Source organism: Polypterus senegalus, chromosome 16 (genome assembly GCF_016835505.1).
Source record: "Polypterus senegalus isolate Bchr_013 chromosome 16, ASM1683550v1, whole genome shotgun sequence".
Taxonomy (NCBI): Eukaryota; Metazoa; Chordata; class Cladistia; order Polypteriformes; family Polypteridae; genus Polypterus; species Polypterus senegalus.
The window spans coordinates 32,024,218-32,049,626 of NC_053169.1; the positions used below are offsets into that span (position 1 = coordinate 32,024,218).

Consider the following 25,409-nt stretch of genomic DNA (forward strand, 5'->3'; position numbering starts at 1 on the left):
GTGTAAAGTCTGCCTGAATTATATCCAGAAGTTTCCAGAGTTTAAAGTGTGGTACAAGCTTTCAAAAACAAGTGTCAGTCCACTAAACACTGAAGTTTCAATCTTGATCAAAAGGAAGAGGAGCCATCCTTTGGACCCCACACGTCGAGTTTTGTTAAAGCTGTAATTTTTCACCTCTGGATCAGTTTTCATTGTAACAGTGATATAATATAAAGGTATGTGAAAGCACTGTTTTTGGTAAACTTCATGGAGTTGCAGTAGCCATTGCCTTTCTGTATACGCCATGCATGACTAGATAGATAGAAGACTTTATTACACCAAACATCGAGGAACAATAGGTTACTGGCATAGTTTGCTCCCTAAAGCTGATGCTATTGATTGTGCACACATCACCATTTGTATTCACAAGCTAAAGGACAGATTCAGCTTACATCAACAAACATGAATACACTTCTACAGACAGTGTGAGACCATGGTGAATATGCTAAATAATGACGACTGAGGCAAAGCACATATTTGCTGCTAACTCCCGACATAAATGTCATAACTAGGAATGAATAGATACACTTAATCCTCATACAACACGTATCACAAAATAGAAATCATAACAAAATACTCCCACAATATACTGTATCCTCTGAAAATGGGCAAAATAATTAATATTAAATGTAAAAAACATTAAAAGGATTAGCTCAAAAATGAATAAATCACTCAAAAAAGGCACTACAAACAATGAAAAATGTATAAATCCTTCTTTGTTTGAGGCAAATATACATTATTATTGAAATTTGCGAAGGCAAAATTGATTACAAATCAGAATGTTTTCCTCATCCTGCACCATTCTGTAAATACCCTGGCAGTTTCAAAACTCTGTCCTGTAAGTCGAAAGGTGCCTGCTCAACACTAATTTACTCCACCCAAAAATAATATTTTGTTATATTACTTACCCTGTGTAGTTTGTAGTAGTGGCTGGGAAAAAATTTTGAACTCATGTTTTTGTGGAGAACTGACATAACAAAGTTTCTGATAGAATGGGACCAATAGTGACCAATGCTGGGCAATCGCAAAACAATATAAAAAAACAACTATAGAAAAACATTTCTCACATTACTCATGTCATCATACAAGGGATGTTCAAAAACTTTCTGCACTGTTATATTTTCATTGGAAACGTTGAAGAAGGGAGGAGTAGTAATTGGACATTAAAAAGTTGGTAAAGGTGACTATGTAGATCTAATTTGTTTTTGAAATCCTAATAGAGTTTAAAAAAAAGTGCGGAAACGTTTTGAATATCCCTCATATAATCAACATGTCAGTTATCAATCGTATGCTCAAACTGTTTCAAACACTTGCTTTTTTGATAAAATATTGTTAAATGGTTATGGAATAAACAATGTAACTCATAAACAGGAAACCAAAACCTCATAGAATCGACTTTTTAAATTGAAGATAGGACTCTTGACCAATGAATGAGGGGAGAGGGATCTTAATTATTTTAATTATCTTTTAACTTTAAATAAAAGCAAAACTCCAACCCACTACCCTGACTTGCAAGGAGAGGTCAAAAGAAAAAGAGAGCCAGAAGTATCGAGACTGCCATGAGACATGATTGAAACTGGAAAGCAAATCTTAGTAGCCAAAAACATAAGGAGAGGTCCACATCCCTGACCAACAGCCATCCTGTCTCCAGCTATAACACACAACCAGTCGCTGGTGCTGGGACTGGATTTGTTGTTCAGGAAGCACTACATTATTGAATGAGAGCGTAGAATGAAGAATGAATGGCAATGCCAGCTTAGCAGCAACAGAGTCCAGAGTTCAAGAAGAAATTCCTCTATTTTATAGGGGTGGGTTAAACAGGAGAAAGGTCCATGAGGAGAAAAGATATGATGGGAAAGAAGTTTTTCTTCTTTTAATAAATCTTTTACAAATAATATTCAGTTTAAAATGTCTGAAAAATTCAAAATGAAAAACAAAACATACAAATTTTGTACATACTGTATACTGTATGCATTGGGGTATTTTGTAAACGAATAATATTAAAAGGTAAATTTGATATTAGAGTTTATTCAAGTATTTTTGTTTGCTTACTTTTGTTTTGTTTTTTTTTCCTTTTAATGCATTAATATAGAAAGCAAATTCAATTTTACATTGTGTAAGGTGTTTTTGGATCATTTCCATTATGAGTGTGAAATTTACTAATGATAATAAATAAGTTTAGAATATATCACATTTTATAGTACACATTCTCGTTATAAAAGAAATAAAACACCATTATTATTCTTTCAGAAAATATTAACACTAGCGATATTAAAGAAAAATTCAAGATTGCCCAAAAACAACATATTGTACATACATCCAAAAACAAACAACAACCTTTATTTCTATAGCACATTTTCATACAAATAATGTAGCTCAAAGTGCTTTACATGATGAAGAAAGAGAAAAAAAGACAAAGTAAGAATTAAAATAAGAGAATACTACTTAACATAGAATAAACGTAAGGTCCGATGGCCAAGGAGGACAGAAAAAACAAAAAAAAACTCCAGACGGCTGGAGAAAAAATAAAATCTGCAGGGGTTCCAGGCCACGAGACCACCCAGCCCCCTCTAGCAATTCTACCTAACATCAATGACCTCATTCAGTCCTCATTGCATTCAGGGTTCTCATGGAAGGACTTGATGATGACGGTCATGTGGACTTCTGGCCTTGAATCCATCAATGTAGGGACATCATGCTGCTTAGATTAGGTGGACAGAAAACCAGAAAAAGAACAGAAGAGAGAGTAGGGGTTAGTACAGATTTTGGAGCCACCATGAATAGTAATGATAATTAATTGAATATACAGAGCATCAGGATTAAACTAAAATGAAGTTATGAGAAAGCCATGTTAAAGTAATGTGTTTTTAGCCGTTTTTTAAAGTGCTCCGCTGTATTAGCCTGGTGAATTCCTATTGGCAGGCTCCAAATTTTAAGTGCATAACAGCAGAAAGTCGCCTCACCACTTCTTTTAAGTTTTGTTCTTGGAATTCTAAGCAGACACTCATTTGAGGATCTAAGGGTACGATTTGGAATATAAGGTCTCAGACATTCCCAAAATATAACATGGAGTAAGATTATTTAAGGCTTTGTAAACCATAAGCAGTATTTTAAAGTCAATTCTGAATGACACAGGTAACCAGTGTAGTGACATCAAAACTGGAGAAATGTGCTCGGATTTTCTTTTCCCAGTTAGGATTCTAGCAGCTGCATCCTGCACTCGTTGCAGTCGATTGATGTCTTTTTGGGTAGTCCTGAGAGGAGTGCGTTACACTAATCTAGCCGACTGAAAATAAAAGCGTGAACTAATTTCTCAGCATCTTTCAATGATATAAGAGGTCTAACTATCAAACAAACAATACATTTCTTCTCAAAGTCACAAAATTCACAATTTAAACCAATGTCATTTTAAAACCTTACTAGGGCACCTGATTTACAAGGTAAATACGATTTTGAAAGAAACCACTTTAATTTTATTAGCAATACCTTCTTCTTCCAATTAATTGCTTCAAACTAAGAGACTAATACCGAAGGGATTTTAAATGTCAGACAATTTTTCTAAAAATTATTGTTATTATTATTTTTTCAATTATGCTCATATCTTCCAACATTAGATCAGAGTCGATAATTAGCTTTTAAAATGGCCATTGTTGTGGAACACCTGTGTTACCAATTAAATATCGTTTTAGGTCATTTGCCGAATAAAATTGCTTTTTTTTATCTAGTATCTCTACTGAAGCGTATTAGGGCCACGGTGAAGAAAAAAAATATGGACACAGTGAAGAAAAAAGAAAACTATATGTCGATAATAAAGTCGACATGTTGACTTTATTCTCCACATTTCCACTTCAATCACGACGCTTATGACGTGAGTAAAGTCGACATTTCCACTTTATTCTCATATTTTGTCATTAAAGTAGAATGCCATAAACTAAACCTCATCTCAAAATTAATGTTTAATTTACCAGATTTTCTCAAACCCCATCATAAGTTAATGTAGCACATTAAATGCTTTGTGTTAAGTGTTCCCCGACCGAGTTATTAATCGCTACGCGCTTTTTAAACTGACTTCCTCCTGTACTGAGGAGGCTCAGGCAGCGATCTCCGCACAGAGTACATTCACTTCATGATATTCCTGCTCTCTGTACATTTAGAATGCTAAGATAAATACTTGCTGTCATTTTCATGATGAAATGCATCAAAGCGTGTATTAAACATGAGTGCCGGGGGGCACGATGGCGTGGCGGTAGTGCTGCTCCTTCGCTGTAAGGGGTCCCCAGGTCTACGTTCAATGTAGTGAACTTCATGGCAGGTGTGACGAGGCTCCATAAAGCTTTATGTATGAATGGGTATCGCACAGGTTTAACTGAAGGATTGTGTAAATGCTGGGTTTGTGATCTGGTGGTTGGAGACATGAACACACAATTCTTTATTGCATGCGTGCTGTCTCTATCTGACGTACCAAAACCCCAGTTCTTATTCTTCCTTTTTCTTTCTCCACATAACCAATCACCACATGATAAACATCTTTGTGAAATTAAAACTAGTTATAAAATAGACAACGGAGTGTTCAGGACTTTTAAAAAAAAATTCTGCGTTATACATGTTTGATAATGCCCCACATCCTACATGACTTTGAAAGGAAACTGAAGCACGTCGAGTAAATCCACCGGAAAAACATGCAAACTCAAGGCAGGGAACACCCGAGACTCCCTCTGCTGCGTGGCAGCAGCTCAACCTCTACGCCACCGCGCCCCAAGTGTTTAACAAATTCTTTAATGCATTTCATCATGAATATGATACCAAGTATTTATCTTAGCATTCTAAATGTTCAGGGAGCAGGAATATCGTGACATTAATGTATTCTGTGAGGCGATCGCTGCCTGCGCCTCCTCTTAGTGCAGGGGTGTTGAACTCCAGTCCTGGAGAGCCTGGAGGTTTTCATTCTAACCATCTTCTTAATTAGTGACCAGTTTTTGATGCTAATTAACTTCTTTACTCTTAGCTTTAATTAGCTTGACTCAGGCCCCTTAGTTGTTTTTTCCTTAATTAGCAGCCGGACAGTAATGAGACATAAAACAAGCAGGACATGACCAGCTCACCTGTACCCATCTAACAAAATCTGAAAATAAAGATGGAGGTCTCAGTAAGGTTGATGCCTCAGGTTACCAAAACATTTTAGGAGTTCTTAGAAGAAAAAAAAACAGAATATCAACAGTTTTGGAAATGTCTGCTGTGGCAAAAAGAGAGCAGCAACAAGTCATGGAATTGAATAACGGGTTTAATTAACAGCAAGAATCAGCTTCTCATTAAGGAACTGGTTGGAGTTTGAAGCCCCAATTTAGCTGGTCATCTGTTGGCTCATTTCATGTCTCAGTTCTGTTTGGCTGTCATTTAATGAAGAAAAGAATCAATTCAGAAGACTCCATCCTTTAAAACAGGGCTATTAAAATAGAGGGAAGAGTTAATTAGCAGTGAAAACTGGACACCGATTAGGAAAAGGTTTAGAAAGAAAACCTGCACCCACTGCAGCCCTCCAGGCCTGGAGTTTGACACCCCGTCTTAGTGCAAAACAAAATCAGTTTAACGTACCAATTAACATGGCTCGGGAAACACTTAATACAAAGCATTTAATGTGCTACATAATTTAAGACAGGGTTTGAGAAAATCTAATAAATTAAATATTCATTTATCATGTAAGTGTGTGATGTCTCTTTCTCCTTGAACCCCCAGTACACTTACACCTTGGACATCTTGTAATTCATGGCTGAGGATAAACCAGAGTGGTAGTGACAGACACATACGCTGAAGATGCAGAAAAATATTTAAAGCTATTTATTCCATTAAGTGCCACAAAAAAACAGTCCTTTGTCAGGCAATTAGTTATCAATAAAAAACAGTTCAATTGCAATGACACAATCAAAAATAAAGTACAGAAGGCATAAATTATTAAAGAGAAGAAAAAAAACAAGACAATCTGAGTCTTTTCCTTCTTTCCATCCTGAAAACTGTTCAAGGGAAAGAGATTTCAAAATGAAAAAACTACACACCCGGGTGCTCCCAGCGTGGAGTTTGCATGTTCTCCCTGTGTCCGGTTTCCAACCACCATCCAAAGACATGCATTAGGTTAGGTGCATTGGCGATTCTATATTGTCCCTAGTGTGGGTGTATGCGTGTGCGTGCGTCCTGCGATTGGCTGCCACCCTGCCCAGGATTTGTTCCTGCCTTGTAGTAGTATTGCTGCCTTGCGCCCAGTGTTGGCTGGGATTGGCTCCAGCAGACCCCGTGACCCTACGTTAGGATATAGCGGGTTGGATAATGACTGACTGCCAGACATTCTACTTTGATGACAAAATAAACTACGAGAATAAAGTGGAAATGTCGACTTTAATCTCGACATAAACGGCGAGAATAAAGTCAACATGTTGACTTTATTCTCGACATATAGTATTTTTTTTCTTCACCGTGGCCCTGCTGGAGGGAGAAATTGTGCTTGTATGCAATCAGGTTGGAAATACGACTTTTAATAAAAAGGACAGAAGAAACAGAATCGGAGTAGAAGAAAGTGCCAGGAATTCACAAGTAGTCGGCAGGACATCCGACGTCTTGGCAACTCTGTGGTGACACGAAACAGGTTAAAAAAAGGAAATTAGACGGATAATACCCCAACTCAGTAAAATTTTAAAAACACAGCACACCTATTAATACAGTACTGCGTTTATTGTGTTAGTACATAGTATCGCAGTTTAAACGATTAAAGTCCTAATGACTGCAAAAGCCAGAAACGCCACTTCTGTCACCGTAAGCCAATCAGCAGTGACAAGCAGGCGAGACGGCCGGAGCCCCTGAAGTCGTGTTTGCGAAGCGTTGTCATCACAGCTACGGCGAACCTTCACTCAAAAGGTAAGCTTCTACATTATACGGCGCTTCATCTGAGAGTTCTGCAGGACAGTAAAATAAACCCGGGCAGGGAGGACATTTCAATCTCAAAATAGAATTCCGGGACGGTAATTCATTTTAATACAGTAAATGACCAAGGGTCGAACTTGTGTTTCGCGTTCCTGATCAAATCGCCCTGTCAGGTTTCCATGTAATTTTTGTGGGAGTTGACTAATTTACTCGTCGTTGACGTCTATATATGCGTGCTGGACTTGATCATCGGTCCACTTTGAAAAACCCTGCCAGAGTGCGGATGTGCGTGAGTGTGTTGGACGATAAGCCGCCGTCTTCCATTTTTTATTTCCTGTCTTGCTCCCGAATCTACCCGGACAGACCGTATGTACTGTAGCGCCGCTCTGCCATAAACGAACTTGAATTATGCGGTTTGACACTGGATTGAAAGTGGATTTTATATTTTGCTTGCGCCAGTTTCAGGACTTATAATTAGCTGGAGACATATAAGGTGTATCTTCATTTCGTTTATCAAGAAAAGATAAGGGAATATATTAAAAGTTTATATTAAACGACTGAAAAGTAGAATATTCCAGGTCTGGAAAATTGTTCACGGAAACAAGTACGGAACAGGGCGAAACAAGTGGGTTTGAAAGTGGTATGCTAATTAGTTTTTCGGCCCCGTAGAGATGCGCCTCAGTTACCAATGTACTTACAAGTGAGGCATGTGAATGCGGGGAGAGACTGGGTGGGTTGTGTATGGCCCCCTTGAAGTCGAGCGCTTTACTTTAGTCCTTTAGTTCGCCGCGTCATACAGGCTATGCACCTTATGGGCCCCCAGCGCTTTGTGCTGCTATCATTGCCTTATTTGTGCCACTAGCGCGGAAGGCATACGGGAAATAGTACACCTGGACATGGTGCGAGTTTGAAATAAAAATCGACTTAACGCAATGGAATTACAGCGTCGGACGTGTTATTTTGTAGCCCTTGTAGAACAGGTTTTCAGGGTCGTTATTGTTAACGTGTACAGAGTACAGTGACATTCTTACGCTAATCAATATACAACACACTGCCATTCTTCGGCGACATGTATACTACCTTACCCCGAAACGTCTGCCATCCCTACCCGAAAAATATCAGAGCAATCTCAGCATTATAGTAGAGAATTCCACATCCTTCCTTCTCAAAATCAGGGCTAATTTACTATGGCTTGTAAAAGTTAATATAATGTGACAGATGTATACTCTTAAAAATAAAGGTTACCAGAGTGGGTATTCAGAGCGATGCCATAGGGCAGAAGTTCTTAAACTTTTTAATCTGAGGACTCAAATAAGAAAATCACATCATACTGTGACCCAAGAAGAGCATCACCATAATGACAGCTGAACAGTACATTGACAAATGGCAGCAATGGCAATAGAATAAAAAACATTTTCAATTGTTTTCCTATGACCCTCAGCTGTAAGTACAAATCACCTCAACTCAGTTGGCTGTAATCAACACATTATTGTATTTATGTGACATAGAAATAAAAGCTCTTTGTCATACATCATTATTTCGCATATTACAACATCTGGTAGTATTCTTAATAAGGCCACAGAACTGGCACTTAGAAGAACTCAGCTAATTTTACTACACAATTATGTGGTGACCCACAGTTTAAGAAACAATGGCATTGGGGTACAAAAGAACGATGAAGGTTCCAGAAAGAACCTTTTGTTTAGGCCCACAAGTTCCAAAAATAACTGTGAACGGATAATAACAAAGTTGTGAAACACCAGTGGTTCCTGATTTTAAACAGATTCTTGCCGAATAACACGGGCTTTTTCAATCTGTTAGTTTGCTGCTAGGTAGCCTAAAACACATTAAAGATTTCTCTTTTGTCCACATATTTAGAGGCTTTTCAAAGCCCAAATAACCAAATTTATATGCAAAGAACCCTTTCCAGAATTAAATTACTCTTTATCAACCAATGGTTCTGCAAGAAAGTCACACAATCCAGTAAAGTGCCAAGATTATTAAAAGTGGATGGGCCTACGGAGAGGGAGTTGGGATAGTGGGAGAGTTCTGACTGCAGAATATGATGGGTGGGATTTAATTAGAAAGTAAGGGAATGTCAAAAACTGAGAAATGTAACAAAATATACCTTACGCTGAATCAGGAAACCACTTGAATTGAACAGAAAAAAAGAATTATTCAATTTCCTGGAATGTGGATAAACATGTTAGGGTGTTAACGGACATACAAGAAACCTGATAACAATGATATTTTAAGTCATGAGTAAATCTGCATTTGTATCACGAAAACAATAGACTGTAGTCCTCAAACTAGAAAAAAAATGTATATATATAAATACTATTTAAGCCTGTAGAAACATACTTAGAAATTATTCTGTGACCATGGAATTTGTATTCATGTGTTGAAGATGAGAAAAACAGTAAGTTTGCACTTTCATTTACAAAAGGACTCGATGGTGGTAAAAAGCACACACAAAGAAAATATGATTTGCATTATAAGTCAGATAATTTGTACTCAGGAACACATACTTGTGTTCACATTTACAATTTGCTCTAAATGACTACTTCAAAATTACTAAAGACAGGAGAGAAGGTGGCAGTGCTGGGCGCGCCATTTTACCCAAGGCATACAGATAATTATCAGCTCATTCACATAGAAAAGGCAGGAATGTTATTGAATAATGGCTACAAGAGAGAAGCTAGGCAGTATTGTCCTTACGTATTTCAAAAATATTGATGAAGTAGAGAAAAGTTTGACATTTCTAAACAAGACAATCACTGGGTATGCGCATTTCAGTGGTCAAATACTAAATAAGAAAAAACAGAAGTTGTGAAGAATAAGGGTGGCATGGCTGCACACTGGTAGTGGAGTTTAAACGTTCTTCCTTTGTCTATTTGGGTTTCTTTTTGGTGCTCCAGCTTCCTCCTACAGTCCAATGACATGCAGGTAAGTTGGACTGGCTTTGTTAAGTGGGCCGTAGTGTGTGTGTGTTTATCTTGTAATGAGCTGGCAACCTCTCCAGGGATTGTTCCTGCCTTGCACCTGATGCTTGGTGGAATATTCTCCAGCTTTCCTGTGAATCAGCTCAAAATGAGCAGGCTGGCATATATGAAAAATTAAAGGGTCCATTTCAAATATAACTTCACTTTTAGAGAATTTACAAGATGTTATTTATTTGCAAATGATCATTTTCCATTCAATCATTTTAGAAGTTTACAACAGAATTATATTCAAGGCAGGAGCCAGCCCTGGATAATACACCAGTCCATCAGAGAGGGGTAACTAGAATTTTAAGCTCCTTAGTTCAAAAATATTAATTAGGCCTTCCCATGTGACATTAAATGCAATTAATGAATGAACACCATCAATGTAATACATCAAACATATGCAGGAAGCTACATAAAAGGTTGATGGTCATAAGTAAGCTTTATGTAGTTGTAGGAATGATAACACAATTAACATTTTTATTCCGATGTCAACCCTTTCAAAACAACACCCATGCTGTCACTATGGTCCCCTTGGCCCTGGGGCACTGCCTATACTGGACATACAAACACACACACACAGCAAGAGTGGGCTGGTTTAGACTGCCTACGTAACTAATATGTCTGTGTTTGGAATGGGACAAGAAACTGGAGCATTTGGGGAAAATAAAGGAAGACATGAGGAGAGCATGCAAAGCACACACAGACAGCAACCAGATTTGGAGATGTAAGGCAACAAAACTAACAACACTGTTAAGAATAAAAATGTTACTTAGAGCCAAAATTGCTCCTTCAGGGGAATCATTCACATGAAGGTTCCAGAAAGTTCCTTTGTTTATTTAGATCCAACATTGGTTCAATAAGGAATCATGAATAAATGATAAGAGACTTGTGAAATACCAATGGGCTCATGATTTTAAAAGGCCTATTGCTACATACGAGAGTCGTACAAAAAGTTTCCGCACTTTTTTTAAACTCTATTTGTCAAGAATTTCAAAAACAAATTCCATCACTTTTCTACATAGTCACCTTCGTTTGTGATGCAATGTTCCCAGCGTCATACCAACTTTTTAATGCCCAATTACTACTCCTCCCACCTTTACCATTTTTAATGAAAATATAAAATTGCGGAAACTTTTTGAACGTCCCTCGTACAATAACACTGCCTAAGTTCAGGGTTTCTTGATCTGCCAAAATCCTGACATAGCCTATATATAATAAATATTTCTGTTTGGTCCAAAATTTTAGAACCTTTTCAAGGCCTAAAGAAACAGTTTGATGTGTGAAGAACCCTTCCCAGAATTAAATGGGTCTTTGTCAAGCAATGGTTACACAAGGAACCACACAACCTACTAAATAACCACGTAAGAAGCAGACTGCAGTTTGTGAGGTTCAGGGACTGTGTCTCTGATGTGGATGTGAACAGCACTGGATCATCACATGGAACAGTCCTGTCTTCTTTTCTCTTCATTCAGTACACCTTAAACTGTATATATGATATATAACACACACACATATATATATAAACAGTTCAAAAAATTAAAGGAACACTTTAATAACACATCAGAGAAATTCACACAAGTGGCCTGCTGGAGGTCATTTTGTAGGGCTCTGGCAGTGCTCATCCTGTTCCTCCTCAGTGGGTCCTGCTGATGGGTTAAGGACCTTCTACAGCCCTCTTCAGCTCTCCTAGAGTAACTGCTGTTCTCCTGGAATCTCCTCCATGCCCTTGAGACTGTGCTGGGAGACACAGCAAAACTTCTTGCAATGGCACTTATTTATGTGCCATACTGGAGAAGTTGGACTACCTGTGCAACCTCTGTAGAGTCCAGGTATCGCCTCATGCTACCAGTAGTGACACTGACTGTAGCCAAATGCAAAACTAGGGAAGAAACAGTCAGAAAAGATGAGGAGGGAAAAATGTCAGTGACCTCCACCTGTTAAACCATTCCTGTTTTGGGGGTCATCTCATTGTTGCCCCTCTAGTGCATCTGTTGTTAATTTCATTAACACCACAGCAGCTGAAACTGATTAACAACCCCCTGTGCCACTTAACTGACCAGATCAATAGCCGACAAGTTTCATTGACTTGATGCTGTACTCTCATTAAAAAGCGTTCCTTTTTTGAGCAGTACAGTATATACAGTATATATATAAATATATATATATATATATATATAGAGAGAGAGAGAGAGAGAGATGTATGGAAATTATGGCAAGTTTTCCATAAGATGTTATCTTTTTTACTCATAGAAAATGGTAACACTGCTTACATCTCTTTATCAACTCTACTTAAATTTAGTGACTTGCAGTAAATGGTCCACAATTTCCTGTGTAGACTGAAGGAACATGTTTATCACTTAATGGAGTGCTTGTGCTAATAAAAAAATGAGAATGATGCCAATATAGTTACCCGCTCATTAGTTCTGAAAGTTGGTGAAGAAATTGTATAGAAAGCATTAGGCACAGACAAAAAAAGGAATAAGGGGTATACCAGTGTAATGCTGAATTTTCAAAAGTGTTGGCTGGGATTGGCTCCAGCAGACCCCCGTGACCCTTTAATTAGGATATAGCGGATTGGGTAATGGATGGATGGATGAATTATAAAAAAACTAACAAGGCTTTTAAATATATTTATAAATAGCATAAGCTTTTTTCTAAGGGTGTTATACAGATAATTATTAAACACCTTTAACAAATACTAGTGCAATTTGTTTCATGACTGTGATTGCTCTTTTGATCTTTAGCCAAATCAGAAGCTTTTTTCTCTTTAGTTTTCTTTCCTTGTAGTCATTCTGGTGTGTCTGAAAGTGGGGTTGTTGTTTGTCATAGCGTGATAATATTTATTTATTGAATGAGCTTCTGTAAAAAGTAAAATTTTGACCTGAGCAAGTCAAGTTCTGTCTATAAGCTGTGTATCTAGAGATGGAATTACAAACAGAAGATTTACAGACAAACCTGAACAGCGGCTTAATACAGCATGGCTGGAAGACCCAGGGACAAAAAAAGACAAATCAGTGAAGTTGGCCATTTCCCTGATTATTTCACTTTGCCTCCCACTTGCCAAAGATGCTGGTGTTTAATTCATTGGAGCATCTAATCAGCCCAATATAAGAATTTGTGTGTCCCTTGTGATGGATCCGTGGCCCAGCTAGGGTTGGTTCCTGCCTTATGCCCTTGCAGCATAGGAAGACTTTGGCCCCAATTAAATTAAACTGCATTAAGTAAGTCTGATGATGGATGGATGGTAAACAGAGAAGAGAAAATGCTGATTCAAGCTTGATTCAAGAACATTTTGTTAAAAAAAATATTGACATCACAGAAATTATGAAAATTCTTTGGTATTAATAATGTTGTTTTATACCAGTTGAAGAAATTAATCTTGTTATTAAGTCCACAAATACTGCTATGCTATCAAGTGCAATTTCTGAGATGCTCACACTGTAGTTAGAACTACTATCTCACAACCTTAGAGATTCAGGTTCACTTCTTCAGCTGGGCAGTAGTTCTTCTCACATTCTTGTGTGTTTTCTCCAGGTACTCCACTTTCCACCCGTATCCCAACCTGGACCTGTTCAGTTAACTGGTGACAACAAACTGAGCTATAGTAAGTTTGGATGGTTGTGTGCCCTGCGTTAACTGGTGTCCATCCAAATTTTTATTTCTGTTTGTTTCCAGGTCTCATGTAAGTAAGTTTCATGTATGCTGGAAAGCAGGCTCATAAAATATATGGAGATTTATTATTATTATTATTATTATTATTAATAATAATAATAAGTTTTATTTATGTAGCACCTTTCATACACTCAAGGACACTTTACAATTCAATAAACACATTAACAAGACAGTAGAAATTACATACAAGAAAATGAATAATACTCATTGAAAAGATGTGTTTTTAACAGGAGTTTGAAATTAATAATAAATATTTCCTCACGAAGGCTGAGAGGAAGAGCATTTCAAATTTTAGGGGCTATCACACTGAAAGTGCTAGCACCAATCGTTACTAACTAACCTGTATTTACGTACAGTGGGTAAGTTAGCATCCGATGATCTTAATGCACGAGCAGGAGTGCAAGGAAGCAGTAGCTCAGACAGATAATGAGGGGCTAAACCATGAAGGGCTTTAAAGGTGAGAAGAATAATTTTATATTTGATTCTTGAAGAAACTGGTAACCAATGCAAATCATAGAGGACAGGAGTGATGTGAGCAGATTTTTTAGTGTGTGTAAGTAAACGAGCAGCAGAATTCTGAACACACTGTAATCTATTAATACATTTAGTCGGGAGGCCATAAAACAATGCATTACAATAGTCCAGACGGGTAGTGATGAAAGCATGAATGATTGTTTCAGTATCTTTCACACTGAGGAAAGAATGCAGATGAGCAATGTTACGGAGATGAAGAAAAAGCTGACTTATGGACAATGAGAATCCAAAGATATACAGTGAATTCAGAAAATATTTAGACTCCTTCATTTTCTGCACTTTACTGTGTTGTGGATTTAATTTTAAAAGATACATTTGCCATTTTAGCCCATCAATCTACACTCAATAACCCATAATGATGAAGTGGCAAGATGTTTTCAGAAAGGTTTACTAATTTTTTAAAAATCAAAAGCTGAAGTCCCTCATTCATATAAGTATTCAGACCCTTAATTCAGTACTTTGTAGAAGCCCCTAGGTTGATGGACAAAAATGGCAAATTTATCCATTTTAAATTAAATCAAACAGCACAATAAAGTAGGCAGAAAATGAAACTTTCTGAAACCACTGCAACAATGATGTCCACTGTCTTATCAACCAATTGCGTCAACCTTTAATAAGTTTAAACCTCTATAAAAGGTTATCAGATAGAAGAGCATTATCCAAGTGTAAAATTGCCTAAAAGGCTAGAAAGAAAAAAAAATTATAGTAATACATTGCTGAAACTGGGAGGTATAAACAATGGGAAATGCAAAATAGCAGATATATGAAAAATAATAAAAATACAAAAATAAATGGGAAAAATAAGTAGGATTTTTATGAAAAAAAAGACTGTTCTTCAGTGGAGCTGAGGTTAGTAGACCCAGGAAACTCTATTCAATTTCTGCCCAGTCAATGTATCTGTGACAATTGTATGTCCTTCCTATGTCTGTCTGTGCCGAGTAGTCCCACCCCATTTCTCTAGTTTTCCTCCCACATCCCAAAGATGCTCAATTAACTGGCAACTGTAGACTGTCCCAGTTTGTGTGAGTGTGGGTCAGTATGCTATATGATGCCCTGCTGTCTCATCCAGGGTGGGTTCCTATATTGTTACCTGGCTGCTTGGATAGCCATTGACTTTACTCTGAAAATGGGCAGATCAATGGCCTGTTTATCCACATTTTTACTTAATTCTGTATTAGAAAATATCAATCACAAATAACAAATAATATCTAAACAGATAACCTAAACATTTATTTACATAACACATTTTCACACATTGTAAAATAAGTGGAAATGGAAGAATCTCTAGTTTGTAAGTTTCCAGTAATGAAGATAGTAAAAGTCAAATTCCAAAAAAAAAACAAAAAAATTACGGTTAGGCTTAGGGTTAAATTATACACACAGTACAATATGCAGTGAAATGCTTAGTTGCTCAGCTCCAATGACTGTGCCTTTAAGAACCATGTGAAATTACAATATGATAATACATGACTTTATAAATATTCAAAAATCATTTTGATTTAAAATATGTGATACACAATAAATGATAACTAAATAACTTAATGCAAGAGAGTTTTCAATCATTTAGTTTTAGACACTTTCGTTATTCAAAATGTGTATTTTGTGGACAGATGCTCCAGCTCAGTCTCTTTGAATGGGACTTTTAGCAGAGGTAGTGTTTACCTGACCACAGCACAGAAAAGGGGTCATTGTTGGCATGGGTGAAATCATTGACAACTTTCTTTGCCCTGGTTCAACACTGCTTGTGTACAGTTGATGTCCTTGAAGTCAGGGACTGAACACTCAGAGGTGTGTTCTTCTGAACTCATCATTTTCTGCAGAACCTCACAGCCCTGCTACATGCGGTTTCCAAACCAGGAGGTGATGCTTCCTATTAGAATACTTTTGATGGTGGAAGTGTAGAAGTTCTGTTGTAATTGACAAGGCAGCCTAAAACCGCTGAGGTGTCTGAAGTGGTAAAGACATTGTCATGCATTATTTACTAATGTGTTAATGTGATTGGACCAGGTAGGGTCCTCAAAAATGTGGAAACTCCCCACCCTCTCTACCTGAGTGCTTTTAATACTGAGGGGATGGTAGTGCCTCTGTTGTTTTTCCCCAAAGTCCACAGTCAGCTCTTTTGTCTTGTAGAAATTCAGGAGTAGTGACAGACTATATATATCCAGGTAAGCCTGCTCTATGTTGTTAGATATCAGGACAATCAAAGCTGTGTCATCAGCAAACTTGACAATGATATTAGAATCATGTGCCGCCATGCAGTCATTTGTGTAGAGGGTGCAGCAGAGGACTCAGAACACAACAGTGTGGAGCCAATGTGTTAATAGCAAGGGATGATTTGATATTAATAACGTGCTATGGTTATATCTCCAAAGAGTAGAATAAATCAAAAACTTAAGCTGACAAGAGATAATAAATCTCAAGGATTTTAAGGCTAAAAGACTACCTAGTGCCATCTGGACATTCTACAGAATGTAAGTGTGATAAAATGATTCATTATTTTCTATAAGTGCTGAAAGGTCCTGAAACAGAGGTTTTCATGTTAAGTCCTTGAAGACCCCCATGGCTACATGATTTTATTACCAGCCAATTTCACAATTGTTTACTTTTAATTGATCTCATGGTTTAGTTATCAGACTTACAAATATTTCTAAGACATTCACAAGTGTTAGTATTCTTTAAATGCTTCCATTTATTTTGATGATTTTCTTCTAATGTATCCCTTCTGTAGAGTTTGCACCTTTATTTGTATCCAAACACTGAGGGTTGACAATGAGCAGTGCAGATACTGGTGTAAACAACACTGAATGCCAAGGGGAGCCATGCTTTCATTGTCGTTTTCACTTCTCTGTTTATTGGGAAGTGTTTCTTTCACACAAGGAGACAAGTTAATATGCCACTAAAGTTATTACATCTCTTTAGTCGTCAGTGTTGTTACAAGCTTGATAAACGAAAATGTGTTTAGGCAAATATAAAAATGTTTAGGAGTTTCTTGGAATAGGAAGATAAAAAAAAAATAGTGAGATCAACTACAAATAAGAATGGTGCCCTGACTGTGAAATTGGTTAAAATAAAAGTTCACAGCCATAGGCGTTACCCAGGCCTGAACTTGGAATCAACTGCCATGGACAATTCAAAGCTGCAAGTATCATCATGGTGATAGATGCAGACTGTTTTGGCTAGGTGGCAGTGGCACAGAGCCACACCACAGGATATTGATAAGGAAAAATAAAGACAAAAGAAGTTATTAGTAACTGCTTATAATTAGATCTAAATATTTAGGAATGGATAATAGTTATATGGTATGAAAACAGTCATACTCATCACTGTGAACAAAGGCAAAATATGCACTTATGCAGTACTAGTTTTAATCTTTTATACCATATAAATTAAATTGTGATAGATACAGAATTTATTAATTTTCATACACGGGTTAGATAGTAAGGGAGATTATTATTATAGGTTTTGTATAAATACAAGTTTTTAAAATCATACTATCCTGGAAAAATCAACATAAGATGGAAAGTAGCAAATATGGACGAGCAAACCCCACTGAATCTGCTATCCGATGAAAACACAGAAAAAGAATTTCAGCAAACTTGATGAAATGCGCACTGAAGTCCATGGTAAAAGAGAACCTGAACTACAGTAATATTCAGTAGATTATAATGGTGCTGTCTGTGGTACCTGAGGGCATCTACCAACAATGCTGGACCAATTATGATGGCCAAAAATGTGACCTGAGCAGTGAGGAGGCTATGCTAACCCCTGTGCACTGTGGCTCCCTGAGATAAAATTATTCTCCAAATCCATAACACTCTGAGTCCTTTATCTCCTTTTGTGTCTCCCAAACTTCTATCACTACAAATAACTAACACACACAGAGCCTGTGATGCAAGGGATTAGCATTATATGCTCTGGAGGCTGTCTCTCTAACTGCGTGATTGATGCTACATTCAGCGAGCAGCATAACATACTTAATCCAGCAGTGAAGACACAACATACAATGAATCTTTGCAGAATAACCAATGTTATGGTCAGCTAATGTACCCCTGAAATTAAAATACTGAGTTTTGTCTTTTTTTTTTTAAAACACACATGGTACAAATCTGACAGGAGTACCGATTGTGTAGTTGCATCACACATGCATATATACACCAACAATGATTCACACATATGCAAAGCGCCGCACATTTCTGTGTTAGTATGCATGCATGAAAGATCAGCAAGTGTGTCTTGCTCATCAGGCAGGTAGCAGAGCTCCAGTAGTGACACCCCCATCAAACATTATTACTCAGCTCTTTGGGGTGACTCTGGCCTACCAAAGCATCATGGGGAGCTGGGAAAAAACAGCTTGTCTAAACCAGCCGCATGGCAAACTTTTAGGGGAAATATTCAGCAAACAAGATTACCGGCGAACCCAGCAAATTCGCTGTGAAGTACACTTTTGCAAGTTTTGTGAATCAACACTTGTGGCATCATGTTGTATGTTGCCTAACATATACAAGTAAAAATTTCACTGTACTCTTAGCGCATGTTAGTATTGACTCTACAACCATACAAGAATAAAACTAAAACTCGTAGTATGAACATTATATCCTTATTTATTTAATCTTTGATCTTTTAGGCTGTTTGCTTGAATTTCAATGATCTGCCTGAACCAGAATAACCAATCTCTACTTTAAGGAGTGTTTAGTATGTGTATTGCATAGCATTTGTTAATATCAAAAAATATACAGAACTTATATCTTCCATTCTTCTTATCAGTATGGCTTACTGGTGGCCCAGTGTATGCGTGCTTCTGCTTTTTGGACTTCTTTCAGCCTGGTGTGAATCATCTGAACAGATTGACCCTTTTTTAATGATATGGGTTGATGAAATTGGAGCAGCAGAATTTGCTGTGCAGGAATACAACAATGAGTCAGAAGATGACTATGTTGTCTTAAGGAAGGAAACTGTAGAGACAAAGATCCAGGTAACATATAACTACTTTTCTGAATAATGATTCTGAATGTAGCTATGCACTCAACTGATTATATGTGCTTCTAACAGATGGCTGCTGGGCTAATGTACCACTTCAAAATACGGATCAAGAGGACATGGTGTAGGAAAGGGGAGACCATCAACTCAGTTTGTGCTTTCTCTTATGACACGGTATTCCTTTTTTTATTTTATTTGACTTTTACATACTATAAAATATAGGTGAAGTTAAAGGGGTGTTGCCAGGAGGGGGCTTGGACCATCCTAACATATACACTGTGTTACTAAAATAAACCTCAAATAAAGCTTTTTTTTCCTCAAAAGAGCTTGTAATATTTCAGTTAATGTAAATAAGATAATAATCAACAAATAGAATTATTATTTTCCCCTGCGGACAAATAAAGTTCTATCTATCTAGCTATCTATCTACATTATTTATCTATCTGTTCCATCTGTTCTATTGTGGTAGTCTGTTTGCTATATAAAAGAATGCCCAAAATCTTATCTATAGCTTTTGCATGTTTATTCGTATTAGTCTGGTCACAGTCAGAGTTAACTGCTATTACATCCCCATTTCTTTAACATCTATAGCCCCAGGCAATTTGGTGCAGTACCAGAACAGGCAGAGTAAAAAGTTATACTTTTTATCCATAGATTAACTTAAAGTTTCCAATTTTGCCCCTAATATAAGAAAAGTAAAAATGTTTGCAAAATAATACAATAGGAATAGTAAGCTGTTCATCTTTGTGCTTAGACTACCAGGTGGTTCTCTGTCTTAGTATTGTGGTTGGTCTTGGCATGACCCTTGGATGAAATGACAGAGACAAAAGCATGGCCCCTGTACAACGTCACCAACACAAGTCCCAGTTTAAATAAAATATTTATTGGCACAACTACCTTACAAAATAGGCAAACATGACATAAACACAAGCACAATTCTGTCCTCCACACCCAGCTCCTCTAGACTCCAACTCGTCCGGATTAAGTCAAGCAGCTCCTTTTATGTTGGACCCAGGAGTACTTCAGGTGCTAAGGCATAGCCCATTGGAAGCACTTTGGTGTCATGCGGAAGCCCCATAAAGTAGGGATTTGTAATCCGAGCAGCTGCCCCTGGCAGCCCCCATGGAATCTGTCAGGGCTGACCCATAGGACTACAGGTCCCAGCATGCCTTTTGTGTGTCTGTGTGGGAATCCTAACCCAGGGATGCTGTCATCTAGAGTATCAGGGGAGCACGTACTCTTGACAGGTTGTCTCCCCCATCCGTGCATCACACTGGACTCCCGGCAAGGTATCGATCCTTACCCCATCACAGCCAGGACCCTCACCCTTATGCGCCATCCATAATAAAATATAGGAAAATTATATATAATTCCACTTTATTTGTCTTATACTACATTCCTCTGTAACTTTTACTGTATGTTGAACTAACTTCATGTTCTGCTTATTCATCTGATTCCAATGATAACATCATCTCATGGTCATTTTATTTACCATCTAAATTTTTAGTATCAATAAATCTTCAAATGATGTCTCCAGCTGGAGATCTGCCAATATATCAATGATGAGGTGCAATATAAAACTGTAAATGTATCATTCATTGGATTTGTTTGGTTTTTTTTCTCCAGAAAATCTGTAATTTCGTAGTGTGGGCTAAAGTCTGGCTTGAAGGGATGCATCTACTGAACTATGAGTGTCCTGCCACCTGGAGCTGAAATGCAAACACTTACGATGTGCTCAAAATAACTTACTGTAATAATTCTCAACTTGTTTTCTGTCTGGCTGAGTGTATTCAGCATTTCTGTACTTACAAACTTAAATTTAATGACTATTCAGCTGGTGTTGATGTATATTTATTCCTTAAAACATTCAGGATCATTATGTAAATGCTTCTTATCCTGTATATCACATAAGTGAAATAACAATTTTTTAACAATTTAACTGTTTTGCCAGCAACTTCCACAAATTAAATTCAGTAAACATAAATTCATTCATTCTGTTTTGAAAGGAAACCCTAATGTTGTCATTTTCAAACAGCGTGAGAAACATTAAACTTTCTTGAGGTTATAACATTCTTTTTTATTCAATAAATATAATGAACTATTAATAACTATGTGCATTCATTCTTTAACCCTCACCAAATACAATTTAATTTCCTGTTGGCACAGTGGCTAGTGTTGTCCCTGTCTTTGTCTCTGTAGAGAGTGCTTCTCCCCATTTCCCTGTGGGATTTTCTCCTTCTGTCGTATATCTCTGGCTCCACAAAACAGCAACGAGTTGAGGCTTCCAAAAAGCCCACAGAACAAATCTTAACCAATACCAGCATGATCCATGAAAATCGAAGGCTTAAAGGTCCAACTAGGCCACAAAATGGAGATAAATTTTTAAAATTCAAAACACAGCAAACAGTCTCATACTCTTGAAAATGTCTCACCAGGGGAAAACAGAGCAGAGACAATTCCTGTAAGGAATCTTTATAAAATTAAAATTTTATTAACAAAGGAGTGAAACACAGCAAAATACCCAAAAGAGCAAAAAAGGTGTTGCCTATAAAGGTAATCCACAGTAACCAACTCCTTAAATAGAGCAAAAAATGTCAAAGAGACAGAAATTCTAAAGACCAACAATAAACAATAGGAGACAATATCTCCAAAACCCAAGTAAATACAAGGTACTGCAGAGAGACTGCAATTCCCATGAGCCTTTGTAGGGCTGAGAGCAGTCCCTCATTAGAGACTGACAGGGAACCTCCCACAAAACACAAGGCAGGCCAAGTATCCACACATTTAAACCAAACAATGAACAAAACTGGCAAAAATACACCATCTAATTAATAAACATAAATAACAACATTAACATAAACAGTTGTAATAATAGAATCAAAAATAAATAGAAAAGGCAAGAAAAAAGACATTTAAGAATGGGAGGAAACCTGGCTAACAATAATACCAAGTACTCTACTTTTCCTCCAGCATTCCCAAAGACACACAGTTAATAAGGAAATTATTACGGAAAAGATCTAGCAGCATATATTATGACAGGTTTGTTACAGGTTCTAGGAAAATTGAAAAAATAAATAAAGTATATAAATCACAGCTAAATTCTACTTGAAATAGCCTGGTGTGAGGGAGAAGTGTGGATTTTTGCATTAGTGTGCACTCCTACCAGGAATCCTGCCTTTTCTCTAATTCCATGGACTTATCCCTTTCATTTATCGTCTCCTTAATTTTATTGATTTTTTTTACTCTGACATCTCATCCAGGATTGATCCTTGCTTTGTCTGCTATACTCCAGACACCCAGAACCTTGAAATGGATTAAGTAGGTTTGAGACATGTATGTTTATGTAAAATGTAATTGTACACGTCAGCAATTCAAATGAACTTTAGATTCATTAGTACTAATAGCCTTCCATGCAAAATACATTTTCTTTCATCTTATTTGGCTACCACAAATTAACAGAGACATTAAGACATTAAGCATACCGTTAGAAGATGTAAGGGTCGCACTAATGGTGCTCCATTTGCTGCTGAGGGTGTCAATGTAGCCCACTGTAACACTATAGGATTTTTGATGATTAATAATTAATTAGATGCCCATAAAAATGTGAGATTTAAAAAGATATGTTTAACTTGGTTAACTAATTATCAGTTTTGTCTTTGACAATACTGATAATGAATCTAATAATTTGCCAGGGCTAATACTTTATTTATCTTGCGTTTCTCTGTTGTACAAGGGGGTCTCTGACCTTTAGACTTATATCAAGGTAACTGAAGTGCACTTATTTTAAGACACAGAATAATACAATTTATTGATAAACACAAGGATTATAGAATTATGATACAGTCACAGACAGGCTAGACAGGCAAACATTTAACATATAGGCTGGTATTTAGAGTTCTACTTTATCTCAGCAGATAAATAGTTTTACGATACCAAGTCTTTATGGATGATATCCTGTATTATGTGGAGTTGTTGCTTTCTTGCTGCTCCAGGTTCAAGTGGAGGATTCTTCATGTGTTGAAGTGCACTCTTTCTCTTTGCTGCATGATCCTTGGCATTACCATGCTACTACTTCTTCAGCTTGTCTTCTGCTGTCTTTTGCCACTTCATAGAGAAAGTCATTACTCATTCAGATGCTCAGTTTAGATGCTAAAGTTCCCTTCCTGAACTATGAGCCGTTTCTAAGCAGAAAGGGTTCAATGCTTAGCCTGACAGACTGAATTTCAGCTCTCAGGCTCAGAAAAAAGAAGAGTTTGTTGGCTTCGACTCTGCAAGGAAGCATCTAAAAGCCATTTTAAAAAAATAAAGACGTGCAGGTTAGGTGAATTAGCAATTCTAAATTGTCCCTGGTGTGTGCTTGGTGTGTGTGTGCTTGGTGTGTGTGTGTGTGCCCTGCGGTGGGCTGGTGCCCTGCCTGGGGTTTGTTTCCTGACTTGTGCCCTGTGTTGGCTGGGATTGGCTCCAGCAGACCCCCGTGACCCTGTAGTTAGGATATAGCGGGTTGGATAATGGATGGATGGATGAATATTTCCACTGCTACAGAAGAATGTGGTTGGGTTATTTTCTATCATTCCAACTGTGATCCATTTGATCCCTAAGCAGGATGCTTTTAATCCTGAGATCTCAATACATCTGTAATATTTCCTCTAGCAGCCAAAAAGTCCCTCATTATCTTGTTGTACTGAAAGTTGTGTTTTTGACTGACAGCCGATGAAGTAGAGCATCACCAGCAAGCACCTTGCAGCTCTCATTACACACCCCTGCCTTGAGCCTCACTGCAGAAGAAGTCTAATTTAGATGCCATTGCAATATGCTCCTTCCTGCATTTATTCCTCCTCAGGGCCTCTCTGCCCTTCCACAAAACATGATAATTTGCTTGACATACTTGAGCATTTCTTTGACCCAAAAGACTTATTTGTATTTTTGACTGTGTGCCAGTGACATACTGTGTATTCTATAGATGACTCACATGCTTTGTCTCTGTACTTCAACCTCAGATCTTAAAATTACCATCCGTCTTCTTAAATTACAAGTTCTGCAGTTTCTGTGGCCTGACTCTGCATCGCCCCAATGTTCCTTACTGTATATCCTGAAATGTTAAGTTACTGATGAAACTTTGAGACAAACATGTTTTAAAAAGAAAAACAAAGGGTTTTTTTTTTTTCCTTCCTGTAATGAACCACATCTTTAAGACAAGTGTGATAACACACACGGTGTCCCCAACTGTTTACTCACTTCTGCGGTTGGGACCGCTATGGTGGTAATACATGTAGTAGTACACTGTAGTAGTTGAGAAGACCCAGGGCGCACCTGCTGCCCCAACCTGACACAAATAGACAACACCAGCAGCTCAGTCCAACAAACGCCTTTATTTCATGGAAAGGTACTTGGATCCAGAGTAGTCCACAAGGACCGATACCAAGAATTCCAAGCAGAGTAAAACTGTGTCCGTTTTCTCTAGAGCCTTGCAGCCTCTTTTCTCTTCATATATGAGCCTCACCACCCTTATCCTCCGACTCTGGCTTCTTATGGGAGTCGGCTAGATCCTTTTAAAGCCACACCCGGGTGCACTCCAGGTGGTTCACTAAGGAGGTCAGAAATTCCTCCCAGGTGCAGCTGAAGCAGATCCCTGCAGGGCTGTGCTGGCAAACAGAAATTCCTATACAGTCCTGCACTTGCATTTGAGGCACCATTGCAACCCGGGGGACTGATAAATAACAGTTCAGGGAAAAAAAGTGCCCCCTGGAAGTCCTCTCCGACCGTCCTTCCACCTCAGCGGCATCCTGGATGAGTAATGGCATCGGCTGCCATCCGTCACATAGTATTACCATATTTACAGAGTACAGAGAAACTGTTAATAATCTTAACAACCTTCAACACTATTGTTTTAGAAATATATCTTATTTACTATAGCTTCTTTATAGCATTCTGTGTGTACAGCTTTGTATGCACACAGACAACTGCTTTAAGCAAACAAGACGTGCTACCTGACATAAGCAGACCAAACAGTTGTCTTCAGATGTGAGATACAATCAACAAAGCAGGCACCCACTCATCATGCTGATATTTCTGGAAAAAGTATTTTCCTCAGGTGGTAGTCCCTGTGGGAATATGGTAATCACCCACACCGGGTGCTCTTATTATACCTTGAGTATATTATCATGGAAGTCCCCGTTTGTGATTTTAGTTCACCTACACTATAATTTCTGTTAATGACATTTTTAGATTAGATAAACTTTATTAAATCCATGGGAACACTCAGATGTATACAGCAGCAGAAACATAAAAACA

At 37.7% G+C, this 25,409-nt stretch overlaps 1 protein-coding gene across 1 annotated transcript; it reads left to right on the forward strand.

Annotated features, from left to right (window-relative positions):
- Positions 1–6,536: 6,536 nt before the first annotated feature.
- Positions 6,537–21,223, forward strand: LOC120516663 (cystatin-8-like). Its single transcript, XM_039738510.1, has 4 exons — positions 6,537–6,942; positions 18,906–19,113; positions 19,191–19,292; positions 20,745–21,223. The coding sequence occupies exons 2-4, from the start codon at positions 18,907–18,909 to the stop codon at positions 20,829–20,831; spliced, it is 396 nt and encodes a 131-aa protein (XP_039594444.1). The 5' UTR covers positions 6,537–6,942; position 18,906; the 3' UTR covers positions 20,832–21,223.
- The last annotated feature ends 4,186 nt before the right edge of the window (positions 21,224–25,409 follow it).